The 27,851-nt window shown below is 35.9% G+C and overlaps 1 protein-coding gene across 4 annotated transcripts in view; it reads right to left on the bottom strand.

Moving 5' to 3' along the window:
- The window catches only part of TMLHE (trimethyllysine hydroxylase, epsilon), a 93,793-nt gene that overhangs the window by 19,528 nt on the left and 46,414 nt on the right, over positions 1 to 27,851 (bottom strand). For 2 of the 4 annotated variants that reach the window (XR_011434841.1, XM_001498280.6), the window contains exons 3-6: positions 16,157 to 16,333; positions 10,704 to 10,983; positions 9,069 to 9,188; positions 5,573 to 5,809 (exon numbers count right to left, since the gene is read on the bottom strand). Coding sequence is in view for 2 of the 4 variants with exons in the window: in XM_001498280.6 (XP_001498330.1) it covers positions 5,573 to 5,809; positions 9,069 to 9,188; positions 10,704 to 10,983; positions 16,157 to 16,333 (814 nt within the window). In the remaining 2 variants the exon portion in view is untranslated. The remainder of the gene's footprint in view (positions 1 to 5,572; positions 5,810 to 9,068; positions 9,189 to 10,703; positions 10,984 to 16,156; positions 16,334 to 27,851) is intronic. The other 2 variants (XR_011434842.1, XM_005614678.4) reach the window with 1 other exon arrangement.

A 27,851-nucleotide genomic window follows, 5' to 3' on the forward strand; every position in this document is an offset into this window, starting at 1 on the left:
ACTTCAAATCTATAGAATATGTTTCCTGGCAACAACAGAATTCGATTAGAAATTGACAATAAGATACCTAGAAAAATCTCAAATATTTGGAAATTAAAGAACATACTTCTAATTCATACATTGTTAAAGAAAATATAAGTGAAATTAGAAAATATTTTGTACTTAATTATGAAAATAAGACATATCAATATTTGTGAGATACAGCTAAAAGGCTTAGAGGTAAAAATATAGCTTTAAATGATTATATCAGAAAAGACTGAACGTATAAAATCAATGACCTAAGGTTTACCTTAGGGAACTAGAAAAATGAGAATGAATTAAACCAAAAATATATAAAAATAAGAGAATAATGAAGAACATAAATCAAAAAATAGAAACAATGGGGAGAATTAAGAAAATAAGGTAACTCTTTGAAATGACCAAAAAAAAAAATCAATAAATTCTTAGACTAAATGAGAAAAAAGAGAGCAGAAGTTACCAATATTAAGAATCTGATATCACTATAAAGCCTATAGACATTATGAAAATAATAAGAAAATATTATGAATGACTTTATGACTACAAATTTGACAACTTAGATAAAATGTACAGATTTCTTGAAAGAACCATTAAAGAGGAAACAGAAAATCTTACTAGCTCTGTATCTATAGAAAAAATTGAATTTAATATCCAAAACCTTCCCATAAAATAAACTCCATTCCCAGACAGTTTCCCTGGTAAATTCTAGCAACCTTTAGAGTGGAAATAGCACTAATATTACACAAACTCTTTGGTAAACTAGAGTTTTACAAAGTCAGTATAATACCAAAATGTGACAAACTCATTACAAAAAAAGAAAATTGCAGACCTATATCACCTTTGAACCTAGATGCAAAATTTCTCAACATGATATTACTAAGCTGAAACCAGCTATGCCTATGTGTCAGTTACCAATTTATTGTTTCTCAGTTCTGAACACATCCTTACATATATGTTCTTCATATAATAATTCTTTTAAGCATTCCTCCTTTATAGCAAGCACAATATTAAACTTTCTCAGTAGAGGGTGCTGGAGGGACACTACAAGAGAAGGAGGTTCTTTTGCTATTTCTGGCCCTGGCCGGGGCCCTCCTCTGTGTAGGTGTGAGGACATCAGGTAGTTCCAGTCCTCTGAGCCCAGGACTTGGTCCCTATGCAACCTTGCAGCCTCAGCCTGGTGATCGATAACCTTCCCACAACCCTCTCGACATGGTAAACCAGAGCCCCCGCATGGCCTACATGCAGCTGCCTGTCTAGACTCCCTGGGCAAGCCCCTACATGACAAGCATAGTCTCCTATGTTCTGCGGGGTCACACACTGAACAGTCATTCTGCAAGCTCCCATTCCTCACTCCTAACTCATGCAATCTATTTGTTCTTAAGTCCTCCTGGTTTCACTGGCACCCAAACTCCCTTTGCACACTCACACCACCAGTTGCTGCTTGCCTGCTCCCCTGCCTGCACTCTGGGAGGGTGGCCTATTGTTTGCTCAGCAACTCTAGACCAGCTCCTGCCTGGCCTAACCAGCAAACTTCTCTTATATCAGGTGGCTGAACACTCTTTCTTTGAGGTCTGAACCTCTTCTAGGTTTATTCTTCCTTGGATACTCTGCCTCAGCCCTAGGGTACTATACTGAATTTCTTTATGTCTTATACTTACTCTTTTATCATAGTTCATGATTCTTTATATTGAATTTTCCCTGTTAACCTACTGTGTGGTATCTATCTCTTGATTGGAACCACACTATTAACATACACATGCACACACATATGTATATGTGTGTGTATGTATAGTAATAAATCATGACCAAGTAAAGTTTATCCTAGGAGTGCCAGGTTGGTTTAACATTTGAAAATAAACCTATGTAACTTACCATATTAATAGAATAAAGGAGAAAAATGATATGATTATTTCAATTGATAAATGAAGATACAGCATTTATCAAAATTCAATACTCATTCATGATTAAAAAAAACTCTCAGTAAACTTGGGAGGGAAATTCCTCAAACTGATAAAAGCCATCATTAAACCCCTTACAGCTAACATCATATACTGAACACTTTCATTCTAAGGATGTCTACTCTCACCACTCTTATTTAATATACTACTGGAGGTGGTAGCCAGTGCAATAAGGCAAAAAAAAAAAGCAAACAAATACATAAGCTATATATAGATTAGAAAGAAAGAAATAAAACTGTCCCTACAACATTATTGTCCATACAGAAAATCCTAAGAAACCTAAAAAACAGAAACTTTTTAGAATAATGAATGACTTTAGGAAGGCTATAGAATAAAATGCTAATTTAAAAAGAAATCAATTGTTTTTACATAATGGCAGCAAACAATTGGAAAATACTATTAAAATTTTATTTTACAATACCATCAAAACATATATACTTAGGAATAAAATTAACAAAAGATACATAAGATCTGTATCTTAAATACTACAAAACATTGCTGAGAGAAATTAAAGACGACTAAATAAATAAAGAGTTCAAGTTCATGGATTAGAAGACTCAGTTCTCACCAAAATGATCCATAGATTCAAAGCAATCCCAATGATAATCCTAACAGGCTTTTTCCTAAAAATTGACAAGCTGATTGGGCTGGCCCGGTGGTGTAGTAGTTGAGTTTGCACACTCTGCTTCAGTGGCCCAGGGTTCATGGGTTCAGATCCCAGGTGCAGACCTGCACACTGCTCATCAAGCCATGCTGTGGCAGGCATCCCACATACAAAATAGAGGAAGACTGGCACAGACGTTAGCTTAGGGACAACCTTCCTCAAGCAAAAAGAGGAAGATTGGCAACAGATGCTAGCTCAGGGCCAATCTTTCTCACCAAAAAAAGGAAAGAAAGAAAGAAAAAAAATTGACAAGCTGATTTTAAAATATATATGGAAATATGAAGACTCTAGAACAGGGGTTGGCAAACTATGGTTTGTGGGCCAAATCCAGCCCACTGTCTGTTTCCCTAAGTGTTTTATTAGAACACAGCCACATCCATTCACTTACATATTGTCTATGGCTGCTGTTTTGTTTCTACGGTATTGAGTAGTTGCAATAGCGACCATATGACCCACAAAGCCTAAACTATTTACTATCTGGCCCTTTATAGAAAAGTTTGTAGACCTCGGATCTAGAATATCCTAAATAATCTTGAAAAATAACAAAGTTGACAAACGTATTACCTGATTTCAAGAATTACTGTAAACCTGCAGTAGACAAGACAATGTGGAACTATCATAAGGATTCAAAGATAGATAATGGAACCAAATAGCCCAGAAACAAACCCACATTTATATGGTCATTTTATTTTTGACAGAGTTGCAAAAGCAATCCAATGGGGGAAAGGAAGATCTTTTCAACAAATGCTGCTATAACACCTAGATATCCATACGTAAAAAATATGCACTTCTTCCCTTACCTAAAAACATAGAAAAAATTAATTTGAGATAGATCACAGACTTAAACGAAAAAGATAAAACCACAACACACCTTTAGAAAACATAGGAGAATATCATCATGTCATGGGGGTAAAGATTTCTTATACATGTCACAGACACGACAACCATTACAGAAAAAACTGATAAATTACATTTTATTAAAATTAAAATTTTCTGCTCATCAAAAGACACTTAAAAAAATAAATAGGTAAGCCACAGACTAGAAGATAATATTCCTAAAACATGATTCAGGTAAGAACTGGTGACCAGGGTATATAAAAGAACTCCTACAACTCAACAATGAAAATACAACCTAATGAGAAAATGGACCAAAGATTTAACCAAATACTTCACAAATAAGATATATGAACAGCCAATAAACACATGGAAAGATGCTCAACACCATCAGTCACAAAAATTTGCAAATTAAAACCCCAGGGAGATATCCATCACAATAGCTGAAATTAATAAGCCTGACAACTCTCATACATTGTTGATGATAGTATAAAATGGAACAACTACTTTAGTAAATGTTCTGGCAGTTGCTTATGAAACTAAACACTCACCTACTCTACGACTCAGAAATTCCACTCTTAGGGATTTACCTGAGTGAAATGAAAACATATCATATCTACAAAAATACACTTTTTTTGTTGGTGAGGAAGATCCTCCCTGCGCTAATATCCATTGCTAATCTTCCTATTTTTTTTGCTTGAGGAAGATTGTTGCTGAGCTAATATCTGTGCCAATCTTCCTCTACTTTGTATGTTGGATGCTGTCACAGCATGGCTGATGAGTGGAGTAGGTCCACACCTGGGATCCAAACCCGTGATTGTGGGCCGCTAAAGTTGAGTGCATAGAACTTTAACCACTATGCCATGGGGCTGGTTCCCCAAAAATACTTTTACATAAACATTCATGGCAGCTTTATTCATAATAACCCCAAACTGGAAACAGCCCAGGTGTTTATGCACAAAAGAATGGGTTTATTTTATGGGATGAATTTCTAGAACTAATCTATGGTAGCAAAACTAATCTATGGTAGTAAAAAAATCAAAACAGTGGTTTCCTCTGGGGTATGTGTGCAGGAAGGTGGACTGGGAAGGTGACTTTCTGTAGTGATGGTAATATTATATATTATATATATATATACACATACGTGTATGCATTTGTCAAAACTTAGCAAGTGTATATTTAATATTTTTTAACATCACTTTATGTAAACTTTATCTCAAAATAAAAAAATCTGTAAACAAATATTGAACTCTACTTAAGGATATAAATGTTGAAGTATTTTAGGGGGACATATACTCATATCTGTAATGTAGTTTGAAATGTATCAAAAATAAGGTTAATTGACAGAGGGATAGATGGATTGATAGGTATAGTAATATCTTAATAGTAGGTCTATGAGGTTTCCCTGTAAATGCTTCCAACTTTTTTGTATGTTTAAAAATGTTCATAATAAAATTCTGGAAAAATTATTGAGCACCAACTCATTGTTCTAGGCAATGGGGATACAAGAGATGACTGAGGGAGAGTTTTCCAGAGAAGCTTATCCAAGGGAAGTGAATTACTATTTACATAGTCCCTACAATCCAAGGATAAAGGCAATGGCAAGAATTTATTTTTTATCTTCACAACAACTGGGTGTGGGAAGAGTAGGCTTGAAATGAGTAGAGATGATGATTTCAGTTTTGAATATGATGTGCTTTATGATCCTACAAGATATCTAAGTGGAGATATCTAGCAGATTATTGGATATACAAGTCAGGAGATTTCCATAAATCTGGGCTACAGACAAATGTTGTGGTCATCATGCCTTTGGGTACCCTAGCTGTTAAGTCACTGAGCACAATTTAATAACTGTGTTTGATTTTAATAGTGTTTTCATTTTTAAATACTATCTCAAACATCTGCCCCTAAAAAATCTAGTATTCCTTGCCTGTTGGCCTATTTATTATTCCATTGGAATTATAATAAGAATAGAAATTGTACTAACAAAAAGTTATAGAATAGGAAGATTAAAATGTGGCAGATATAAGGACCTTAGGGTTAGAAGGCTAATATTTAGTAAATGCATCACATTGGGGGATAGTTCTTTGGTACTCACCTGATCAAATAGAGCTCTTTATTCCAGGGGTAGATATTTAAGACTGGCCCAACCCCAATCATGTGGTTGTGACATTCTCCAACATTTTCAATATATTCATGCTTCAATGGCACTTTGCTGAGGAGGTCAAATTCCTCAGGCGCCTTTTGAAGTACCTGTTCTGCTGCATAGAATCCATCTACTAGCAGTGTCCTGCCACCTGTTCCTTCATGCTTAAGACAGTGAAACACTTGAATGCTAAAGAGGGAAAAAATTAAATTCTTCTGTTCAGTGGAGAAAAGAGAACATATCAAAATTTTAGAAAATTATATATGAAATGATTACTGAATCTACTTGTGTCATTTTCTTTTCATGAAGAAATAAATCTCATTTCCTAATTGTTTTACCCCCACAGCCAGCTGTACTTTTTTTGTGCTTTGAAATATTAATGACACTATAGGTTTCTTCTAAACATATTCAATACATATTAAAGCCTATATCTGCCAGACTCTGGGAATACAGCAGGCATGAGTATGATACAGTCTCTGTTTTAAAGAAGTCCATAGTCTAGTAAGAAGAGATGAAGTAAATAAGTACCAATGAAATATGATAGGCACTATAATAGAGTTGGACAGAAGATATAGTGGGGCCATAAAGAAAGGAAGTTATTCTAATGGGGTGTTGTTTAAAGAAATGTCTTAGAGATGGATGAGATTGAGGTGAGGAGAGAGCATTCCAGGCAGATGTGTAATTGGATGATAATGAGAAGGTGCAGAGAGTTTAGGAAGAAATTCATTTTAGGAACATGTTGAAATAGTTGAGTCATATGTGGCTGAAAATGTTAACAGGGAAAGGAAAGGTGACTATTAATGAACTGGAAAACTAAAGTAGAATTTTCAGATTAACAAGGTGAAAATAAAATTAATAGTAATTTAGAAAAAATGCAAAAATAAGGAAAAGCAAACAAAAAAGTAAAATAAGTAATAAACAAAGATGGAAGGAATAAAATCAAGGAGAACCTAATATAAATACAATTAAAATGAGAAAGGTCAGTTCTGGCCATGTTGAGCTTTCTGTGAAACTTCTAGGTCAGGATTATCTAGGAACCAGTCAAAGATGTTTAACTCAGAAGACAAGTAGATTTTGTAGTTGTCTGTAGATGATAGCTGAACCCAACAGCAGGGAAGAAGTCATTTGGAAAGATCATTTCAAGTAAAAAAAGAGGGACAAGGAAATAACCTTCAGGAAGAACAATATTTAGTACGTGGACAGAGGAAAATAACCCAGCACAGGAGGCTGAGGAAAAATGGTCAGAGATATAGGAGGAAAACTAGAAAAGAAGAGATATTTAAGAAGAGGTAGTGGTTAATGGCATGCCCCAGGGGTCAAATAAGATGAACACTGAAAGGTACATGTTGGGTATGGTAAATAAGTTATTTGCTGGTGACTTTGAAGAAAGTAATTTCTTTTTCTTTTTCGCTGAGGAGGATTTGCCCCAAGCTAACATCTGTTGCCAATCTTCCTCTTTTTGCTTGAGGAAGATTCACCCTAAGCTAACATCTGTGCCCATCTTCCTCTATTTTGTATGTGGGCCACTGTCACAGCATGGCTGCTCACGAGTGGTGTAGGTCCGCACATGGGAACCAGACCCATGCACCCAGGCCACTGAAGCAGAGCATGCTGAACTTAACCACTACTGCCATGGGGCTGGCCCCTGGAGAGACTAATTTTAATTGGGAGGGGGTTGGATAAACTAGCTGACTATGGGTTTGAGGAGTGAATGGGAAGTGAGAATGAAAAGATACTGAATATAGATAACTTTATTAATAAAGTTTAGCTGTGAAGGGGAAGAGCAAGGCGAGTCTGTAACTAGAGGGAGATAGAGTCCAAGGAAGTGTATAAAAGTAGAGATTTAAGATATGAGAAGCTGATAGGAAGGAGTCAATAGGTATGGAAAGGCTGAAAATATAAGAGAGAAAGATCCCCAAGGGGACTGAAAAGGATGAGATCCAGAGCGAAGGTACTTTAGAAAGGACAAGGCATATAACAATGATTATGATGATGATGATAATGGCTAAAATGATAACAACAGCTAGTATTTATTAAACACTTACTATGTCAGGCAGTATGCCAAGTACTTTAAATACATCATGTAATTTAATCCCTCAGCAATACTAATGAAGAGACTTTATTACTAGTCCCATTTTACAGATGAAGAAACTGAGACACAGAGAGGTTAAGTTACCTCTTCAAGATCACAAAGCTAATAAATGTTCCAGCTGGGATGCAAATCCAGGTCTGGTTGATGCTATAGCCTGAACTCTTAACTACTCTGACTATACTACTAAAGTACTTGGTCATTGCCATTGATTAAAAAGGGTTAAGTTAAAGGCACAGACAACTGCTTATCTCTGCTAGCAGTCACAGAGAGAAGAGCTTGTTAATAGTTTTTAACCTCAATCCCTGTCCAGCTACTTCTCATCCCATTTCTTCTTTCTTCCTTCTGCATGCCCTAGAACGAGGATGCAGGGCTGTTGGCCTCTTCATATATCAATAACATTGAGCAGGATCTCTAAAATCTGTTTTATTCTTCTTCCCCTGAACCAAACATTCTTAAATTCCAAATGCTTAAAGGAAATCAATATAACCACAATCAATTGCATATTATCATTCTCTCATATTGTCTTTATGAATCCATACATACACTCACTTTACTAATATCTTTGTCCCTCAGACTCATTAACTATATGCAGAAGCAAGATCAATAACAACAACATAACTTCAGAGGCACCTCTAATAAGTGGCAAATGGCAGGAAAGTTAACTATCCATCATGTCACATAATTGCCATTTCTTTTTTGTGCTAAGAACATTTAAGATCTACTCTGTTAGCTATGGTGGCTATCAAATTGCAATACATAACCGTATCAAATCAACACATTGTATACCTTAAATTCACACAATGTTATATGTCAATTATATCTCAATGAAGCTGGGAAAAAGTATGGTATATATCATCTTTGGCTCAATAACTTCTGATTCCATATGAAGAATGTTATTTTTCTTCATTCCTCCTCTCCAACTACTTGTAAATTGGATTGAAATTCCTCTTAATACCATACCCAAAGCAGCTGTGTCTGGAAGATTGACCTCTTTGTAATATAACAACTAAATATACGAAAACTGTACAAATTCCAAAACTAATGGTTAGCCAATACTTTTTTGTAAGTTATTTGTAATTACTTTGAGAAAAAATGTACATTAAACAAGATTAAGATCTATTTATGTAGTAAGGTAAATTTTAAATCATTTCAAAAAGTTTTGTTCCTATAAGTCTAAAGAAGACTGAGCTAGGGTATTTCAAAATGAGCATGTTTCTAGGAGAAGAGAAAGAAATAGTCATACAAATTATCATCAGCAGATATGATCTTGGTTCAAATAGAATAGAAAATGATTAAGAAACTATTCAAGACCATCACATGTAAAGGCCTCACTCTAGAAAATTCTAATCCACCTACCCACAGGGCTCTTGAAAATAGGTAGTGTCAGTGTGCCGATCCAGAGCTAGCTTGGTGTATGCAGTGTCGCCCCTGGAAAAGTCTGACGTGAAATACCACATCCTCCCATAGATGGTTTCTCTGTCAAATGAAATACAGTTTAGCTATTTGAAATTTTGATTCTTGTCTTTCAAAACTCTTTCCAACTTTCTTTAATTATTCACAAATAACAATAGATTTTTTGGCTCTAGATTTCCATCTACAAGGTGAAGATGACAGTTGAACACAACACCAGTCTTAACAATTCTGTCATTGATTGATATTCTAGGAAATTGAGAGGAAAACTGAAAGTTTAGGGAATCATCCCACTCTGTTTATGTGCCTACTTTTGATAGCTTTCACATTCAAGGTTCTTTCCTATGCTCACCTCCCTTGCATAGAAAAAGATGTTTTTATGCAGCTGCTCTTAGAAGTGATTAATCTAGATCCTCACCTATCTTTTGGAAATGGAGGAATAAGAAGAAAAGAAAAGGATAGTTTATGTTAGCAAGTATTTAGTGAGACTTGCTGTATCACTATTTCTGTATCTCTCCTTGAGGTATATATCATAGGTTTTAATTTCATAGTCATTTTTCTGGTAGGCTCAGATCTGACTAAAGGTTTCACTTTAATTTTTTTAGCTTTCAGAGTTCAGCTTATTCTCTGAACCCTCAAAGTCCAAACAGGAAATGTTCTTCCTCTTGAACTATAATCTCTAAAGCCCTCTCAGTTTATTGCTTGTCAGCACAGCTTCTTTTAACTGAAAGTTCTCAAACTGTGTTTCAAACTGAATGGTTCACAAATGTTAATTATGGCCTACTAGGATAGAGCAAATGACCTAGCATACTATTTGCTACACAATGAGCTATATCTGGCTCTTATTAAGTAAAAGGAAAGTATTAATTACAACAAAGTAGGTTTATGATAAATTTAATACTACAGAAGATCAACCATATATTACCTAGAAATGCAGACTGACAAGTGGAAAGAACACTGTATTTAGGATCAGGAAACCTGAGCTCTCTGAATCCCAGTTCTATTGCTTACTAGCAGAGCAATCCTGGGCAAGCCACTTAATGCTGGTTAAATGCTACCTAGTGTAAAGCAGTATTATTAACAACCAGTCTCTGAATCAAGCCTTAGGAATCATCGAAGGTCAAAATTGGATGATCTTTAGACACCATCTTACTCAATCCTCTCATTGATCAGATGGGAAAATAGAAGCCACTTGGGAGGGTGGGGTCAAGGGTAGGGACTTGTGTAACAGAGTTGCCTATGTTCACACAACTGCTTGATGGTAGAATTCAAACTACTACCTGGCTCTCTTTACTCACAGTTAGTGCTCTTTCTAGTGTACAATGATACCTCTTACTCTGAGGATTGCTGGGCTTGAAAAATATACCAATGACTTTGAAGACTTCATTATATTTAACATACAAGTATCTTTAGAGATTAGAAATCCAGCCCTGAATAAAGCCCTATAAATGGGAATCCCCTTATTCAGACCACAAAGTATTCTGGATTAAAAACAAGGGTGACCATACCTGTTATATTATTTTATTGGTGTTGATGCTCTGGAAATTAATTACTGTAGATATTTGGAAAGTAATGAATTACCTGATCAAGCTGATCCTTTCTGCCAACTTCTCTGTGTGCTCTTGAGTGGGGGGGACATTTTCTACAAATGCAATTCCATAGAGCAGAAAATTTTCCAGAAAGTTCTTCAGTCCTTCATTGGTTTCTAGGAAGCTCTGGAAATCTACAGATGGAACTTGGGCTTGCTGGTAGATTTCAGCATTCCATAAGATTCTAGGTTGAACGACCTTTTGTTTCTGCCCTTCATAGCTGTTTTGCACCAGCCAATCCAAATCATATCTAGTCACATGACCATCTGGCCCTTTTAAGGGAAAAACAAAAAGCATTAAAAATAATAATTATAAATACTGTCAATAATTTACTGGTTAGGAATGTTACTTTTAGCAACCAATTACCCAGTACTGCATTGTTCATGAAACCAAATTAAAATGAGTTCTTAGAATACTCCTGAGACAGAAATATTTGTGGGTTGAGGAGTATGAATTAATAAGTGAATGAATGAACAAATAAATCTTTCCAGCAGGGAAATAAGTTTATGGAATTATAGCTACGTAGTAAAGGGCCTCTGGAGCATTCATCAAGTCATCAAAGAAAGACAATGAAAAAATCCCAGCTGCTTTTTAGCTTACTCCCCTTGCTCTCCCCTTGTCCCCATCCCCACTTCTCATCTACACACAACTTTTTGAGCTAGGAGACTAATTTTTATTTTACTAATTGAGAAAAAGTCAGTTAGTGACTCACTCAAGTTTACATAGCTAATAAGCTGGAACTAGAACTCCAGCCTCTTGCTTCCGGCAGTTCAGTAGTATACTATGCTGCCTCCTCTTCTAAATGAATTAGGGCAGTGGATCTGACGATATAACATTAATATAGCATGATACAGTGACTTCATAAGTGACTTTTCCCACTGCCCCCCACCCCAAAAGTAAAAAACCAGCCCCCTAAATGCTTTAGAAAATCTTCAGTACAAGCAAAGGATATAGCTAGAGGAGTGAAAAGCTATGCTGGTATCTTACCGCTCCTTTTTACTTGTTTCTACCTCTCTGTCTCTGTTTCTCTCTCTCTTTGGCTTCCCACTCCTTGATAATAAAAGTATCATAAAAAATCACCTATAATTATTCTATTACCCAGATGAAACTAATATTAACAGCTTGGCACCACTCCTTCCAGTTTTTCTCTATGCATTCTTTCACTTTAAATAACATGTTTTATATATATATATATATATATATATATATATATATGTATAAAAGTTTGTACCCTGCTTTTGTCACTTAACATTTTAATAGTCATTTTATCATTAAAAAATTAAATCTTTATAAAAATTCTTATAATTTGCAGAATATGGACTACCAAGATTTACCTAACCAATCTGTTCTTCCGGGGCATGTAGTTTATTTTTGAAAACCTTTCCTATTATTTAATAGTGATCATCTTTGTCCATATTTCTGATAATTTTCTTAAAACAGAAACACAGAAGGCAGAACTGTTAAATCCAAAGATATAAACTTTTAAGGTCTGATACATACAATCAAATTACTTTCTAGAAAGTCTACCAATTTTCATTTCCTCCAACAATATATGTGTGCCCATCAAAACTGAGTATTTTTATTTTTTAAACATATTTTTCTAATCTGGTAAGTAAAATTGCTCTTATTGTAATAATTTTAATTTGTTTGCTTACTAATGAGGCTAATAAGAACATTTGTTAGACATCTATATTTTTTAAATGCAAGGGTTACCAAACTATGGCCCATGGGCCAAACCTGCCTGGCACTTGCTTTTGGAACGCATGCATGCCCATTTGGTTACATATTACCTATGGCTGCTTTTATTCTACTATTACTGAAGAACTGAATAGTTGAATAGTTGTGACAGAGATGGTACAGCCATAAAAGCTTAAAAATCTTTACTATCTGGCCCTTTACATAATGTTTGCTGACTCGTGCTTTAATGATTTGTCTGTTCACATCTTTCTCACATTTTTCTATTGGAATTCTGGTGCTTTTCTTACAGATTGGCAATAGCACCTTAATATATTAATGGTTTTTAGTCTTTGTCATACATTTTGCAAGTATTTTGCCAAGTCAGTTGTTTTTTAATAAACCTTTCTATGGCATATTTTTTTATTGTAGAGAAATTAATAGTCAAATATATTGATTATAAATATTTTTCCTCCAATGCTTTTTTCTTTTAACTTTTTATTTTGAAATAATTATAGATTCACAGAAGTTGCAAAAAAATGCATAAGGAAGTCCCACACACACTTCCCTGAGCCTTCCTGGAGCCTTCCCCAGTGTTAACATCTTACATAACCACACTACAATATCAAAACCAAGAAAGTGACATTGGTATAATCCAAAGAGCTTATTCAGATTTCACTGGTTATACAGGTACTCATTTGAGTGTGTGTGTGTTTGTGTATGTGTGTAGCTCTATGCAGTGTCATTACATGTGTAGCTTTGTGTAACTACTACTTACAGTCAAGATACTCAACTGTACCATCACAAGACTTCCTCATGTTACCTCTTTATAGCCACACTCACTCCTTTCATCCCTAACTCATGGCAACTGTTAATTTGTTCTCCATTTCTATAAGTATGTTATTTCATGAATATTACATAAATAGAATCATGCAGATTTGCTTTTTTCCTTCAGCATAATTCCTTTAAGGTTTTTCCAAGTTATCATGTATGTCAATAGTTCATTCTTTTTTATTGCTCTTTAGTGTTCCATTATGTGAACCATTCACTCATTGAAGGACATTTGAACAGTTTCCATTTCTTGGCTATCACAAAGAAGGTATGAACATTAATGTACAGGTTTTTGTGTAAACCTAAGTTTTCATTTCTCTGGGATAAATGCCCAGGAATGCAATTGCTGGGTTGTACGGTAGTTGCATGTTTAGTTTTTTAAGAAACTGACAAACTGTTTTCCCGAGTAGCTCTACCATTTCATATTCCCACTAGCAATGTATGACTGATAGAATTTCTCCAATGTTTTTCTAGCATTTCATGTTGTCACTATTTATTTTAGTCATTCTACTAGGTATGTAGTGAAATTTCATTGTGATATTAAATTTCATTTCTCTAATGGCTAATGATGTTGAACATCTTTGCATGTGTTTATTTGCCATTTGTAGATCCTATTCAGTGAAATGTCTGTATATGTCTGCATATCATCCATTTTCTAATTGGACTGTTTGGTTTTTTTATGTTGAGTTTTGACAGTTATTTAGTCCTCATCCCAGTCAGGACCTAGTCCTAGGTCCTGAAGATGTTCGTCTATGTTCTTTTCTAGAAATTTTATAGTTTCATGTTTTACATTTAAGTCCATGATCTATTTTGAATTAATCTTTGTATAAGGTGTGAGACTTAAGTCGAGGTTCTTTTTTTTCTTTTCTCACGGATGTTCAATTGCTCTAGCACCAGTTATTGAAAAGATTATCCTTCCTCCATGGAATGACTTTTGCACCTTTGCCAAAGATCAGTTGACTATATTTGTGCAGGTCTATTTGTGGGTTCCCTTTTTTCTTTCATTGATCTATGTGTCTTTCCCTCTGCCAATACAACACTGTCTTGATTACTGCAGCCTTAACATCAGGAAGTAATTCTTCCCCCCTCATTCTTCCTTTTCAAAATTGTTTTCGCTATTCTAGAACATGTGCCTTTCCGTTTAAATTTTAGAATAAGCTTGTTTATATCTACAAAAAACATTTTGATAGGAACATCATTAAAACTGTCAATCAATTTGGGAGAGAATTGATATCTTTACTATGTTGAGTCTCCCAATCTATCAACATGATTTGCCTTTCCAGGTACTTAGGCCTTCTTTGATTTCTTTTATCAGCATTTTATAATTTTCATCATACAGATCCTGTACACACTTTGTTAGATTTATACCTAAATATTTAAATTTCTTTGAAGAAATTGTAGATGGGAATTTTTCATTTTGATTTCTGCATGTTCACTGTAAGTATATGGAAATGAAATTGATTTTTGTATGTTTATCTTATATCCTGCAACCTTACTGGACTCATTTATTTGTTCTAGGAGTTTTATTGTAGATTACTTGAGGTAGTTTATGTAGACAATCATGTATCTGCAAATAAAGACAGTTTTATTTTTTCCTTTCTAATATGTATGCACTTTATTTCTTTTTTTGCCTTATTGTAATAACCAGAACTTCCAGAACTGTGTCAAATAAGAGCAGCAAAAGTGGATATTAAATAAGAGTGGTGAGAGAAGACATCCTTGCCATGTTCCCTATCTTAGAGTGAAGGTGTTCAGTCTCGCCATTAAGTTTGATGTTAGCTGGAAAGGTGCTCAACATCACTAATCATCAGGGAAATGTAAATCAGAACCACAGTGAGGTGTCCTCTCACACCTGTTAGAATGGCTATTATCAGAAAAGACAAGAGATAACAAATGCTGGCAAGGATGTGGAGAAAAGGGAACTCTTGTGCACTGCTGGTAGGAACATAAATTGGTGCACACACTATGGAAAACAGCATGGAGATTCCTCAAAAAATTATAAATAGAAATACCATATAACCCAGCTATCCCTCTTCTGTGCACATATCTGAAGGAAATGAAATCACTATCTCAAAGAGATATCTGCACCCTCGTGTTCATTGCAGGATTATCTACAATAGCCAAGACACAGAAACAACCTAAATGTCCATTGACAGATGAGCGAATAAAGAAAATGTGGTGTGTGTGTGTGTGTGTGTGTATGTATGTATATACAAAGTAGAATATTATTCAGCCATAAAGAAGAAGGAAATCCTGCCATTCAGGACAATATGGAGGAACCTTGAAGGCATTGTGCAAAGTGAAATAAGTCAGACAGAGAAAGATAAGTACTGTCAAGTGACACTATGTGGAATCTAAAAAAACCTAATTCATAGAAACAGAAAGTAGATTGGTAGTTGCCAGGGGCTGGCGATTGGGGGAAATGGGTGAAGGGGGTCGAAGGGTGTGAACTTCCAGTTATAAGACGAATAAATTCTCGGGAGCTAATGCACAGCATGGTGATATAATTAACAATACTGTATTATATATTTGAAATTTGCTGAGAGTAGATCTTAAATGCTCTCACCACATACACAAAAAAGGTAACTATGTGAGGTGATTTATGTGCTAATTTGGCTTACTGTGGCAATCATTTCACAATACCTATGAATATCAAATCATCACATTGTATGCCTTAAACTTACACAATATTGTGTGTCAAATATATCTCAATAAAACTGGAAAAAATGATTTTAAAAAGTATGATGTTAGCTATGGATTGCAATAATTTTATTTAAAAATAAAAATAAAAGTTTCAAAAAATAAATGCTTCCATAGAAAGAAAAAAGGAGAAATAACTAAAAGAATACCATATTTCGGTAAGAGACAAACCACTTTTTTGCAAAGTAATTGTTCTTTAGAAGAGAACCCCAAAGAAGACCAAGTCTCTTGTCCACTCACAAGTGAAAAAGAGTGTGGTCTCATCCAGACGAACGGTCTTTGGCTTGATACATAAATCCACACTGGCAGTGTCCAGGCTCCGCTGGTGAGTCTTAGAGTTGTAGCAAGATGCTGAGCGGCAGTGGTCTCGAAGCCAGACATAATCAAAGCGCATCACAGTGTTAGCATACTGCAGTTCTAGGGAAAAGATCACATTCTTTTATATTATTTATTACATTATTTTATAAAAATAAAGAAGTATTTATTTAGGAAAACTTAAAAAAATCAGTACCCAGAAAACTTCCTTCAAAAAGTCTTCTACCAAGAAAGAACAATGAGGGGGACACTAGCCTCCTACCAGATATTAACACATACTATAGAACTTCTATGATTAAAACAGTGTGATGTCGGTATAGGAATAGGCAGATAAAACAATGGAAGAGTATAAAAAGTCCATAAATATACCCAAATGTATATAGAAATTTGGTATGTAATAAACTGGCAACTATAATCACTGGGGAAAATATGAATTTTTAAATAAATGGTGTTGGACAACTAGATAGCCATTTGGAAAAAGATAAAATTGGGTCCATACCTCATATTGTCACCAGGTCTCCAAGATAAACTCAAAATAGAGCAGAGTTCTAAATTTGGAAAATGAAATGATTCAAGTATTTAAAAAGGAAACACAAGTGGATAGAGGCTATAAAGGAGGTCCTTGTACTATTCTTGCATCTTTTCTGTTAGTTTAACCTTCCCATACACCAGGTTACTCATTTAGAAAAGGTAAATAAGAATGACATTACATTTATATGAGGAACAAAAAATATATAATGTCTGGGAATCAACAAAAATGTGGAAGATTGCTATGGAGAAATCTATAAAACTATCCTGAAGGACTTGAAGGAAACCTGAATGGAGCAATATGCAAATTCAATAATGAAAAGACACAAATTCTCCCACAAATTAATATACAAAATGTCAGGTACTTGCAATCCAAACCCCATTGGAAATTTTCATGTCCTAGATATGCTAATTCCATAATTCATATTCAGAATTAATAAAGTAAGAATTTTGAAAAAGAAGAAGGTACAAGGGGGAACTATAAAGTTATATAAACCATATTATAAAGCTATAGTAATTTAAAAAGTATAGTATTCATGCAGAATAGATGAACAGATCAAGGGAACAGAATCGAGTCCCAAAGATATTCATAATAGTGGAGAAAAGATGGATCACTCAATAACTAGTTTCAGAAAAATGAATATTTGAAAAAATTTATTCTGGATTCATATCATTCAAAACAATAAATTACTGATAGATTACAATATAAGAAATAAAACTATTATATGTTAACAACCTTGAGGTAGGAAAGACCATTTTAATATGACACAAAAAGCATACAAGATAAATTTGTCCGTATGAAAATAAAAACCTTCTGTTTTTCAAACAATAAAAAACTCAAGCTAAAAGACAAGTAACAGGAAAAATATTTTTAACATAAAATGATTAATACTCAGCATATAGAATAAATGTCTGTGATTATTAAGATAAAAATGCAATAGAAAAATGAATGAAGGATAGGAAGGTCACTAGAAGTGACCAGCAAACACAGGAACCCACTCCCTGCAACCTTAGTAGTAATCAGAGAAATGGGTATTAAGATACCATTTTTTATCCACCAGAGTGACAAAATTTTTAAAGTTTGATTACAACAAATGTTTTCAAAAGATGTGGGGAAATGTATCCTCTCAAACTTTGGTAGTGGGAGCATAAATTGGTGAAGCCAGACTGGATGGCAATCTGGAAGTTTCTATGAAAATAATACAAAATATGTATATGTATTGCTTGACCCAGGAATTCATCTCTCAGTATTTACCTTATAGAAACTGTCACACATGTGGAGGTGTGCACAAGGATAATCATAATAGTGTTGTTTATAATGGCAAAAAAATTTGAAAATAAGATTAAATGTCTATCAGTGGAGGAAGTGGAGGAATAGCTGAATAAATTGTGGTGTATCTACATTACAAGATACTAAGCAACAGTTTGAAAAACACAGTATACCTGTATTCCTCAAACTGACTTTGCATGGTATTATTATTCTTACTTTAAGGACAAGGAAACTAAAGTTCAGAGATGTTAAATAACTTTGTATGATTATATAATCATTAGGTTGTGGAGCTAGGACTGAACTCAAGTAGTCCAACCCCAAAGCCCACTACACTAGTGTTTCTCAAAGTGTAGCCTTGGGAATCTCTGAAGGTAAGACTTCTGGAAAGGCAGAATAAGGAGCTTGGCAAATCCTCTCCCTCAAGAACAATGGTAAAACTGAATAAAATTATCAAAAACAACCATTTTAGGACTCTGGAAATTGACCAAAGGCATACAACAAATTAAGAAGCATTTTTTTCCAGAGAAAACTACTGACCTTGGGTAAGAACAGTGGGAATCTGTATGTTTTAGTTGGGGATGCTCCCACCCCCTAAAACCTGCCCAGTGCCTGCCCCCACCCCCCCCCCCCACCAGCTACATCAGGAGTAGTTCTACCAGTGCAGGCAAGCCAAGAAAACAGCAGCTTTGCTGCTAAAGAGGACTAACTTGATTTGGAGCAGAGCACATAAAAACCCCATACCCCTGGGTGTTGAAAACAACCAGGGAAGGAATACTGGTTGGGGCAAGTGACAGACCAGCAGAATAGCTAGAAATCCAACAAGGGGATCAAGAGAATGAGACAGTTATAGTGGGCCTTGGAAAACCTCCTCATATCCCTGGTGTTTGGTAAGGCTGTGCACACATACAGGGCTGTGGGCGCACTCAGGAGAGACTGGAAAGGGCCCTAGCTTATCTATACATCTCTGGAAGAATGTAAGGCCTTGTGCAAGCCCAGAGGAGATGTGAAGAATGGCAGAACAGAATGTAAACACCACAGCAGACTTATAAACAGCCTAAACTCTGAATGTGTGCCCCAATTCACACAGAGATCTGTAGGCAAAGGGTGGAAGCCTTATTGGCTTAAGGTTTTTAAGCATAACCTCTGACCAATTGTTGGCTAACCACTAAGCTATACCAGGGTTTCTCAACCTTGGCACTATGGACATTTAGAGCTAGACAATTTTTTGTTGTGGGGCACTGTCCTGTGCACTGTATGATGCTTAACAGCATCCCTAGTCTCCATCCTTCTCCCCAGTTGTGACAACTAAAAATGTATCCAGACATTGCCAAGTGTCCCCTGGGGGGAAAACTGCCCCCTATTGAGAACCACTGAGCTATACTGACCCAATGTGATACCTAGGAAGTCACAGTTTTAATAAAAGCAAAAAGTAAAGATAAAACCTGAGCAGAGACAGCAGTGGCTACACAGCATCTGTGTAGAGAATTCCTCCAGGCAAGTCAGTAAACAAATAAACAAAACACAGAAATAATCCCTCTGAAGGGGTGAGAAATCAGTTTCTATATTATCTTAAATGTCCAGGTTTTCAAAAAAAATCATGAGACATGTATAGAAACAGAAAAGTGTGACCCATGCCCAGAAAAAAAGCAGTCCACAGAAACTATCTGAGAAGAATATTACACGAATTCTATTGTGAAAGTCAGGGATGCAGCTTAGAAGGTAACCTATTACCTGGGGAAAATGCCTTTCCCCTCTAACAGCCTTGGGCTTTAGAGGAGAGAAGCAAAGTGGCCCACTAGGGTATCACCTCCATATGCCTATATCATCTCCTAGTTATGAGTCAATGGTTGGTCTTCTTTGAGTCACTTTGTGATGCTACTCACACCTTATAAAAGCATCTGTGCCTTCAAAGCATATCCCAACTGGATGCTTGAAAATCCAGACACTGAAGTTAATTGAAAAAGTCTCTGATGTAACAAGTGCTGATATTGTGGAATGGGGCTATTTGGTGGTGACCTAAAGTTGGAGTTCTTGACCTAGGATGCATGGAATTTCTATGGGATCCATAATCTAAAAATACTGAGAACCATGCCCTTGGAGTGACAGAGGTGATTAAGTACCACCAACTCTCATTCAGATTGGTTATTATACTGAGGTAATCCAGGGTCCGACAAACTACAGCCTGTTGGCTGAATATAGCCTGTGGCCTGTTTTTGTATAGCTTGCAAGATAAGGATGGTTTTTGCACTTTAAAAGTGTTATAAAACAAAAACAAAAGAAAGAAGACCGTGCAACAGAGATTGTACATGGCCCACAAAGCCTAAAATATTAGGCCCTTTACAGTACAGGAGGGGAATAATTTGTATTTTGTGGCTGAACTCATTCATCTCTTAACAAGCTCAAAACATCCCCTTCATTAGTTAAATTGATACGCTTGTCCTTCTTTCCATGATTGGAGTTCATTCTTGCCTTTGCACTTGCTACTTTTCTCCTTAAAATTACAGGCTCCTCTAATTAAACAACCATGTTCTCCTTCAATATCTAGCTAAAAATTCATTTATTCAAGGAAGCTTCCTTGAATAACCCTACATTTTCTTTGAAATTATTTGGTAGATATCAATTTAATTTGCATTTGCATATGGGATAAGCTATTTATTCTTCTTATACTTATTTACTTATTTTATGTTTCATGGATACTGCATCTTACATTAAGGCAGCGACTATGTCTTTCATCCTTGGTTCTCTAGAAGTTCTCAGCTCTGCATAAAATTGACACTAAACAAACATTTATTAATTAGGTCTTGCCAAAATGTCAATACAAAAGAGAAACTTGGGACTTATCTTGGCTCATCTCTCTCAATACCTACATTTAATAAATCACCAAGGATTGTTGATTCCACCTCCTAAATCTCTTTGAAATTCATATGACCTCTCCATTCCCACTCCTTTCTCCTGCCACATTCAAGCAATTACCATCTCTAAAAGTGGGCCTCTATAAAGAGATTTTTAAAATCAGAGTAGTAAAATTAGATTGTACTTTTGAAAGAGTGCTCTAGTTTCTAGATCACCAGGGGAGCAAGACAAGGGTGTAATAATCCTGGTAGGATAGTTGCCTCCTTGCTCCTTTGAATCTCATGCTGTCCTATATAACTCTACCCTTCTTCATTACTCTAATCAAATATCTCCTGAGTCACTCTTTCTAAATAAATCTAGATCAGTTTACTGTCTTCCACTGTCACCCCTGTCATCCCTTCCCTTGTCATCATTCTTGGCAACTTCATCACCATTAATTGCAATACCTTCATAATTTTCATATCAAACACTCTATACTCTGACTACCTGTTGTTCCCTTTCCAGCTCTATTATTTGGGTACTCCTTACTCCAATAATCCTTCAACCCCACAAAGAGCTCCAATACATTGACAATAAGCTCATTTTCATTACTGATCATCTTGTCTCCTTTAACATCTTCAATTTCCTCTCTACAGAGCCCAGCTTCCATGGTCCATCATTTTAATCAATTCCTTCCAAATATCCTTAACTCCCGAGCCCCTCTCTCTCCCTCTGCCACACTTCCCTGACAAAGCCCCAATCCTGATAAGCTCAAGTCCCCACCTCCTCTGTGCCGGCAGCCAAGCAGCTGAGCATTGCTAGAGAAAAATTTTTAAACTGCATTGGCTACTCTCATTTTAAAATCACCAAAAATCTCAACACTGCCAAACAATCCTTACATAACTTCCTAGTAAAATCACTCACTCTCTCTCCAAAAAGATTATTTCACAGTCTCTATTTTCTCCTCAAACTGCCAATGCTGCCTCTCCCTTCCCACTTTCAACTGATGACCTTGCTTACTCCTTCAAAGAGAATATGGAAGCAATTAAAAGAGAATCTCCACAAACTCATGCTTCACATCCACCCACTTACCTGATCTGTGCCCATATATTCTGCCTTCCTTCCTGTTACTACAGTTGAAATATCTGTGCACTTAACCAAGTCCAACACTTTCATTTATGAATTAGATCCTATCTCTTCTCTCCTTCTCAGCTATTACACTTCTGAAATTGTTCCACCTACCTCTTTTGCATCATCAACTTTCCCTCCCTATTGGATCATTCTCATCAGCAAACATGTACTATCTTGCATCTTAAAACAACATTCCTCTTGACTCTACCATACTACCTCATTTATTCCCTTTCATAGTGAAACTTACAGCTTCATGTCTCTGCTACTTTCCCCCAATTCCCTCTCTCTTAATAAGTTTGTTTTAAATTTTAGAACGGTGTTAGATTTACAGAAAAGTTGCAAATACAGCGTTCCCATACAGCCCTCACCCAGTTTCCCTTACTATTAACATCTTATGTTAGGATGGCAAACTTGTCACAACTAATAAATGAATATTGATGCATTATTTATTAAGTAATCCCTCACTTTATTTGAATTTTATTAGCTTTCCCCTAATGTCCTTTTTCTATTCCAGGATCCCATCCAAGACCCACATTACATTTAGTCATCATGTCCCCTTAGGCTCCCCTAGCCTGTGACTTTCCTTGTTTCTGATGACCTTAACAGTTTTGAGAGGTACTGGTCAGGCATTTTGTTAGAATGTCCCCAAATTTGGGTTTCTCGTGGTTAAAATGGAGTTATAGATTTTTGGGAGGATGGCCACAGAAATAAGTGCCCTTCTTCCCACCTCATATCAATGATACATGTTGTCAATGTGATTTATCATTGATAATGTTAAACTTGAACACCTGGCCAAAGTAGTGTTCACTGTTTCTCTACTTAAAGTTAGTCCTCGCTCCTTCCATGTTCTATTCTTTGGCAGCAAATCACTAAGTGCAGCCTACATTTTAGGACTGGGGAGCTAAGATCTACCTCTGTAGTGGGGGGAGGGGGAATATCTACATAAGTTATTTTGTATTCCTGTATGGGAAATTTGTCTCTACTCTTCTCATTTACTCATTTATTCAATCATTTATTTAAATCAACATAGACTAATGGATACTTATTTTATACAGTGGGTTATAATCCAATACTATGTTATATTTTATTGAGGTCACATTGGTTTATAATATTATGTAAATTTCAGGTGTACACAATTATATCTTGACTTCTGTATAGACTGCATTGTGTTCACCACCAAAAGTCTAGTTTCCACCTGTCACCAAAAATATGTGCCCCGTTACCCCTTTAACCCTCCCCTCACCCTCTTACCCTCTTGTAACCACTAATCTGTTCTCCTTAATTACGTGTTTATCTATCACATATGAGTGAAGTCATATGGTAATTGTCTTTCTCTGCGTGACTTATTTTGTTGAGCATGATATCATGAAGGTCCATCCATGATGTTGCAAATGGCATGATTTTGACTTTTTTATGGATGAATATATATATATTCACCACATCTTCTTTATCCATCCATCCATTGATGAGCATTTACATTGCTTCCAAGTCTTGGCTATTGTGAATATTACTGCAATGAACATAGGGTGCATATATGTTTTTGAATTAGTGTTTTCAAGTTCTTTGGATAAATACCCAGAAGCGAAACAGCTGGATCATTTCTATTTTTAGTTTTCTGAGGAGTCTCCATACTGTTTCCCATAGTGGATGCATCAGTTTGCCTTCCCACCAGCTGTGTATAAGGGTTCCCTTTTCTCCATATCCTCTCTAACACGTGTTATTTCTTGTCTTGTTAATTCTAGCCATTCTGATGGGTGTGACGTGATATCTCATTGTAGTTTTCACTTGCATTCCCCTAATAATTAGCGATGTTGAACATCTTTTCATGTGCCTGTTGGCCATCTCTATATCTTCTTTGGAGATATGTCTGTTCATATCCTCTGCCCAGTTTTTGATTGGGTTGTTCATTGTTTTGTTGTTGAGTTGTATGAGTTCTTTACATATTCTGGAAATTAACCCCTTATGGGATATATGATTTGGAAATATTCACTCCAAGTTGGTGGGCTGTCTTTTCATTTTGTTGATGGTTTTCTTTGCTGTGCAGAAGCTTTTTATTTTGATGTAGTTCTATTTGTTTATTTTTTCTTTTGTTCCCTTGCTTGAGGAGACATATTCAAAAAGATATTGCTAAGACCAATGACAAAGAGTGTACTGCATATATTTTCTTCTAGGAGTTTTATGGTTTCAGGTCTTATATTCAAGTCTTTAATCCATTTTGAGTTAATTTTGGTGTATGGTATAAGATAATGGTCTACTTTCATTCTTTTGCAAGTGGCTGTCCAGTTTTCCCAACGTTATTTTTTGAAAAGACTTTCCTTTCTCTATTGTATGTTCTTGGCTCCTTTGTAAAAAATTAGCCCTCCATGGGTGGGTGGGTTTATTTCTGGGCTCTCAACTCTGTTCCATTGATCTGTGTGTCTGTTTTTCTACCAGTACCAAGCTGTTTTGAGTACTATAGCTTTGTAGTACATTTTGAAGTCAGGGATTGTGATACCTCCAGCTCTGCTCTTTTTTCTCAGGATTTCTTTGGCTATTCGGGGTCTTTTGTTGTTCCATATAAATTATGGGATTCTTTGTTTTATTTCCCTGAAGAGTGTCATTGGGATTCTGATTGGGATGGCATTGAATCTCTAGATTGCTTTAGGTAATATGGATAACTATGTTTATTCTTCCAATCCATGAGCATGGAATATCTTTCCATTTCTTTGTGTCATTTTCAACTTCTTTCAACAATATTTTCTAGTTTTCAGTGTACATGTCTTTCATCTCCTTAGCTAAATTTATTCCTAGTTTTTACTTTTTTGTTGTGATTGTAAATGGGATTGTATTCTTGTTTTCTCTTTCTGCTAGTTCATTGTTAGTGTGTAGAAATGCAACTGATTTTTGTGGGTTGATTTTAAACCCTGCAACTTTACTGTATTCGTTAATTATTTCTAATAGGTTTTCTTTTGGGGGGGGATTAACCCTGAGCTAACATCTGCCAATCCTCCTCCTTTTTGCTGAGGAAGACTGGCCCTGAGCTAACATCTGTGCCTATCTTCTTCTACTTTATATGTGGGACGCCTACCACAGCATGGCTTGCCAAGCAGTGCCATGTCTGCACCTGGGATCTGAACTGGCAAACCCTGGGCCTCCAAAGCAGAATATGCACACTTAACTGCTGAGGCACTGGGCCGGCCCCTCTAATAGTTTTTTCATGGATTCTGTAGTGTTTTCTATATATAGAATCATGTCATCTGCAAATAGTGACAGTTTTACTTACTCCTTTCCAAACCAGATTGCTTTTATTTCTTTTTCTTGCCCAATCACTCTGGCTTGGACTTCCAATCCTATGTTGAATAAGAGTGGTGAGAGTAGGCATCCTGGTTTTGTTCCTGTTCTTAGAGAAATAGCTTTCAGTTTTTCACCATTGAATATGATGTTGGCTGTGGGTTTGTCATGTATGGCCTTTATTATGTTGAGGTACTTTCCTTCTATACCCATTTTATTGAGAGTTTTTATCATAAATAGATGTTGAATCTTGTCAAATGCTTTCTCTACATCTGTTGAGATAATCATGTGATTTTTATTCTTCATTTGGTTGACGTGGTGTATCACACTGATTGATTTCTGGATGTTGAATCATTCCTGCATCCCTGGAATAAATCCCACTTCATTGTGGTGTATAATCCTTTTAATGTATTGTTGTATTTGATTTGCTAATATCTTGTTGAGGATTTTCACATCCATGTTCATCAGCAATATTGGCCTGCAATTTTCCTTTTTTGTGTTTTCCTTGTTTGGTTTTGGTGTCAGGGAAATGTTGGTCTAGTAAAATGAATTAGGAAGCATCCCATCCTCTTCAATGTTTTCCAAGAGTTTGAGAAGGATAGATATTAAATTTTCGTTGACTGGCATGATTCACCAGAGAAGCTGTCTGGTCCTGGATTTTTGCTTTTTGGGAGGTTTTTTGATCACTGTTTCAATCTCTTTATTTGTGATTGATCTATTCTGATTCTTTATTTCTTCTTGATATGGTTTTGGAAGGTTGTATGATTCTAAGAATTTTTCCACTTCTCCTAAGTTATCCCATTTGTTGGCATGAAGCTTTTCATAGTATTCTTTTTTTTTTTTATTAATGTTATGATAGATTACAACCTTGTGAGATTTCAGTTGTACATTTTTGTTAGTCATGTTGTGGGTACACCACTTCCCCCTCCGTACCCTCCCCCCACCCCCCCTTTTCCCTGGTAACCACCGATCAGATCTCCTTCTCAATATACTAATTTCCACCTATGAGTGGAGTCATATAGAGTTCGTCTTTCTCTGACTGACTTATTTCGCTTAACATAATGCCCTCGAGGTCCATCCACATTGTTGTGAATGGGCCAATTTCGTCTTTTTTTATGGCTGAGTAGTATTCCATTGTGTATATATACCACATCTTCTTTATCCAATCATCAGTTTCTGGGCATGTAGGCTGGTTCCACATCTTGGCTATTGTAAATAATGCTGCGATGAACATAGGGGTGCAACGGACTCTTGAGATATCTGATATCAGGTTCTTAGGATAGATACCCAGTAATGGGATGGCTGGGTCATAGGGTATTTCTATTTTTAACTTTTTGAGACATCTCCATACTGTTTTCCATAGTGGCTGTACCAGTTTGCATTCCCACCAACAGTGTATGAGGGTTCCTCTTTCTCCACAACCTCTCCAACATTTGTCGTTCTTGGTTTTGGATGTTTTTGCCAATCTAACGGGGGTAAGGTGATATCTTAGTGTAGTTTTGATTTGCATTTCCCTGATGATTAGCGATGATGAACATCTTTTCATGTGTCTATTGGCCATATTCATATCTTCTTTTGAGAAATGTCTGTTCATGTCCTCTGCTCATTTTTTGATCGGGTTGTTTGTTTTTTTGTTGTTAAGCAGTGTGAGTTCTTTGTATATTATGGAGATTAACCCTTTGTCGGATAAGTGGCTTGTAAATATTTTTTCCCAATTAGTGAGCTGTTTTTTTGTTTCAATCCTGTTTTCCCTTGCCTTGAAGAAGCTCTTTAGTCTGATGAAGTCCCATTTGTTTATTCTTTCTATTGTTTCCCTCAACTGAGGAGTTACAGTGTCCGAAAAGATTCTTTTGAAACTGATGTCAAAGAGTGTACTGCCTATATTCTCTTCCAAAAGACTTATTGTCTCAGGCCTAATCTTTAGGTCTTTGATCCATTTTGAGTTTATTTTGGTGTGTGGTGAAAAAGAATGGTCAATTTTCAATCTTTTGCATGTGGCTGTCCAGTTTTCCCAGCACCATTTGTTGAAGAGACTTTCTTTTCTCCATTGTAGGCCCTCTGCTCCTTTGTCGAAGATTAGCTGTCCATAGATGTGTGGTTTTATCTCTGGGCTTTCAATCCTGTTCCATTGATCTGTGGACCTGTTTTTGTACCAGTATCATGCTGTTTTGATCACTGTAGCTTTGTAGTATGTTTTGAAATCAGGGATTGTGATTCCGCCGGCTTTGTTTTTCTTGCTCAGTATTGCTTTAGCAATTCGCAGTCTTTTGTTCCCCCATATGAATTTTAGGATTGTTTGTTCAATTTCTGTGAAGAATGTTCTTGGGATTCTGATTGGGATAGCATTGAATCTGTATATTGCTTTAGGTAGTATGGACATTTTAACTATGTTTATTCTTCCAATCCATGTGCAAGGAATGTTTTTCCATCCCTTTATGTCATCGCCTATTTCTTTCAAGAAAGTCTTGTAGTTTTCATTGTATAGATCCTTCACTTCCTTGGTTAAGTTTATCCCAAGGTATTTTATTCTTTTCGTTGCGATTGTGAATGGGATAGAGTTCTTGAGTTCTTTTTCTGTTAGTTTATTGT

This window comes from Equus caballus, chromosome X, assembly GCF_041296265.1.
Source record: "Equus caballus isolate H_3958 breed thoroughbred chromosome X, TB-T2T, whole genome shotgun sequence".
Lineage (NCBI taxonomy): Eukaryota > Metazoa > Chordata > Mammalia > Perissodactyla > Equidae > Equus > Equus caballus.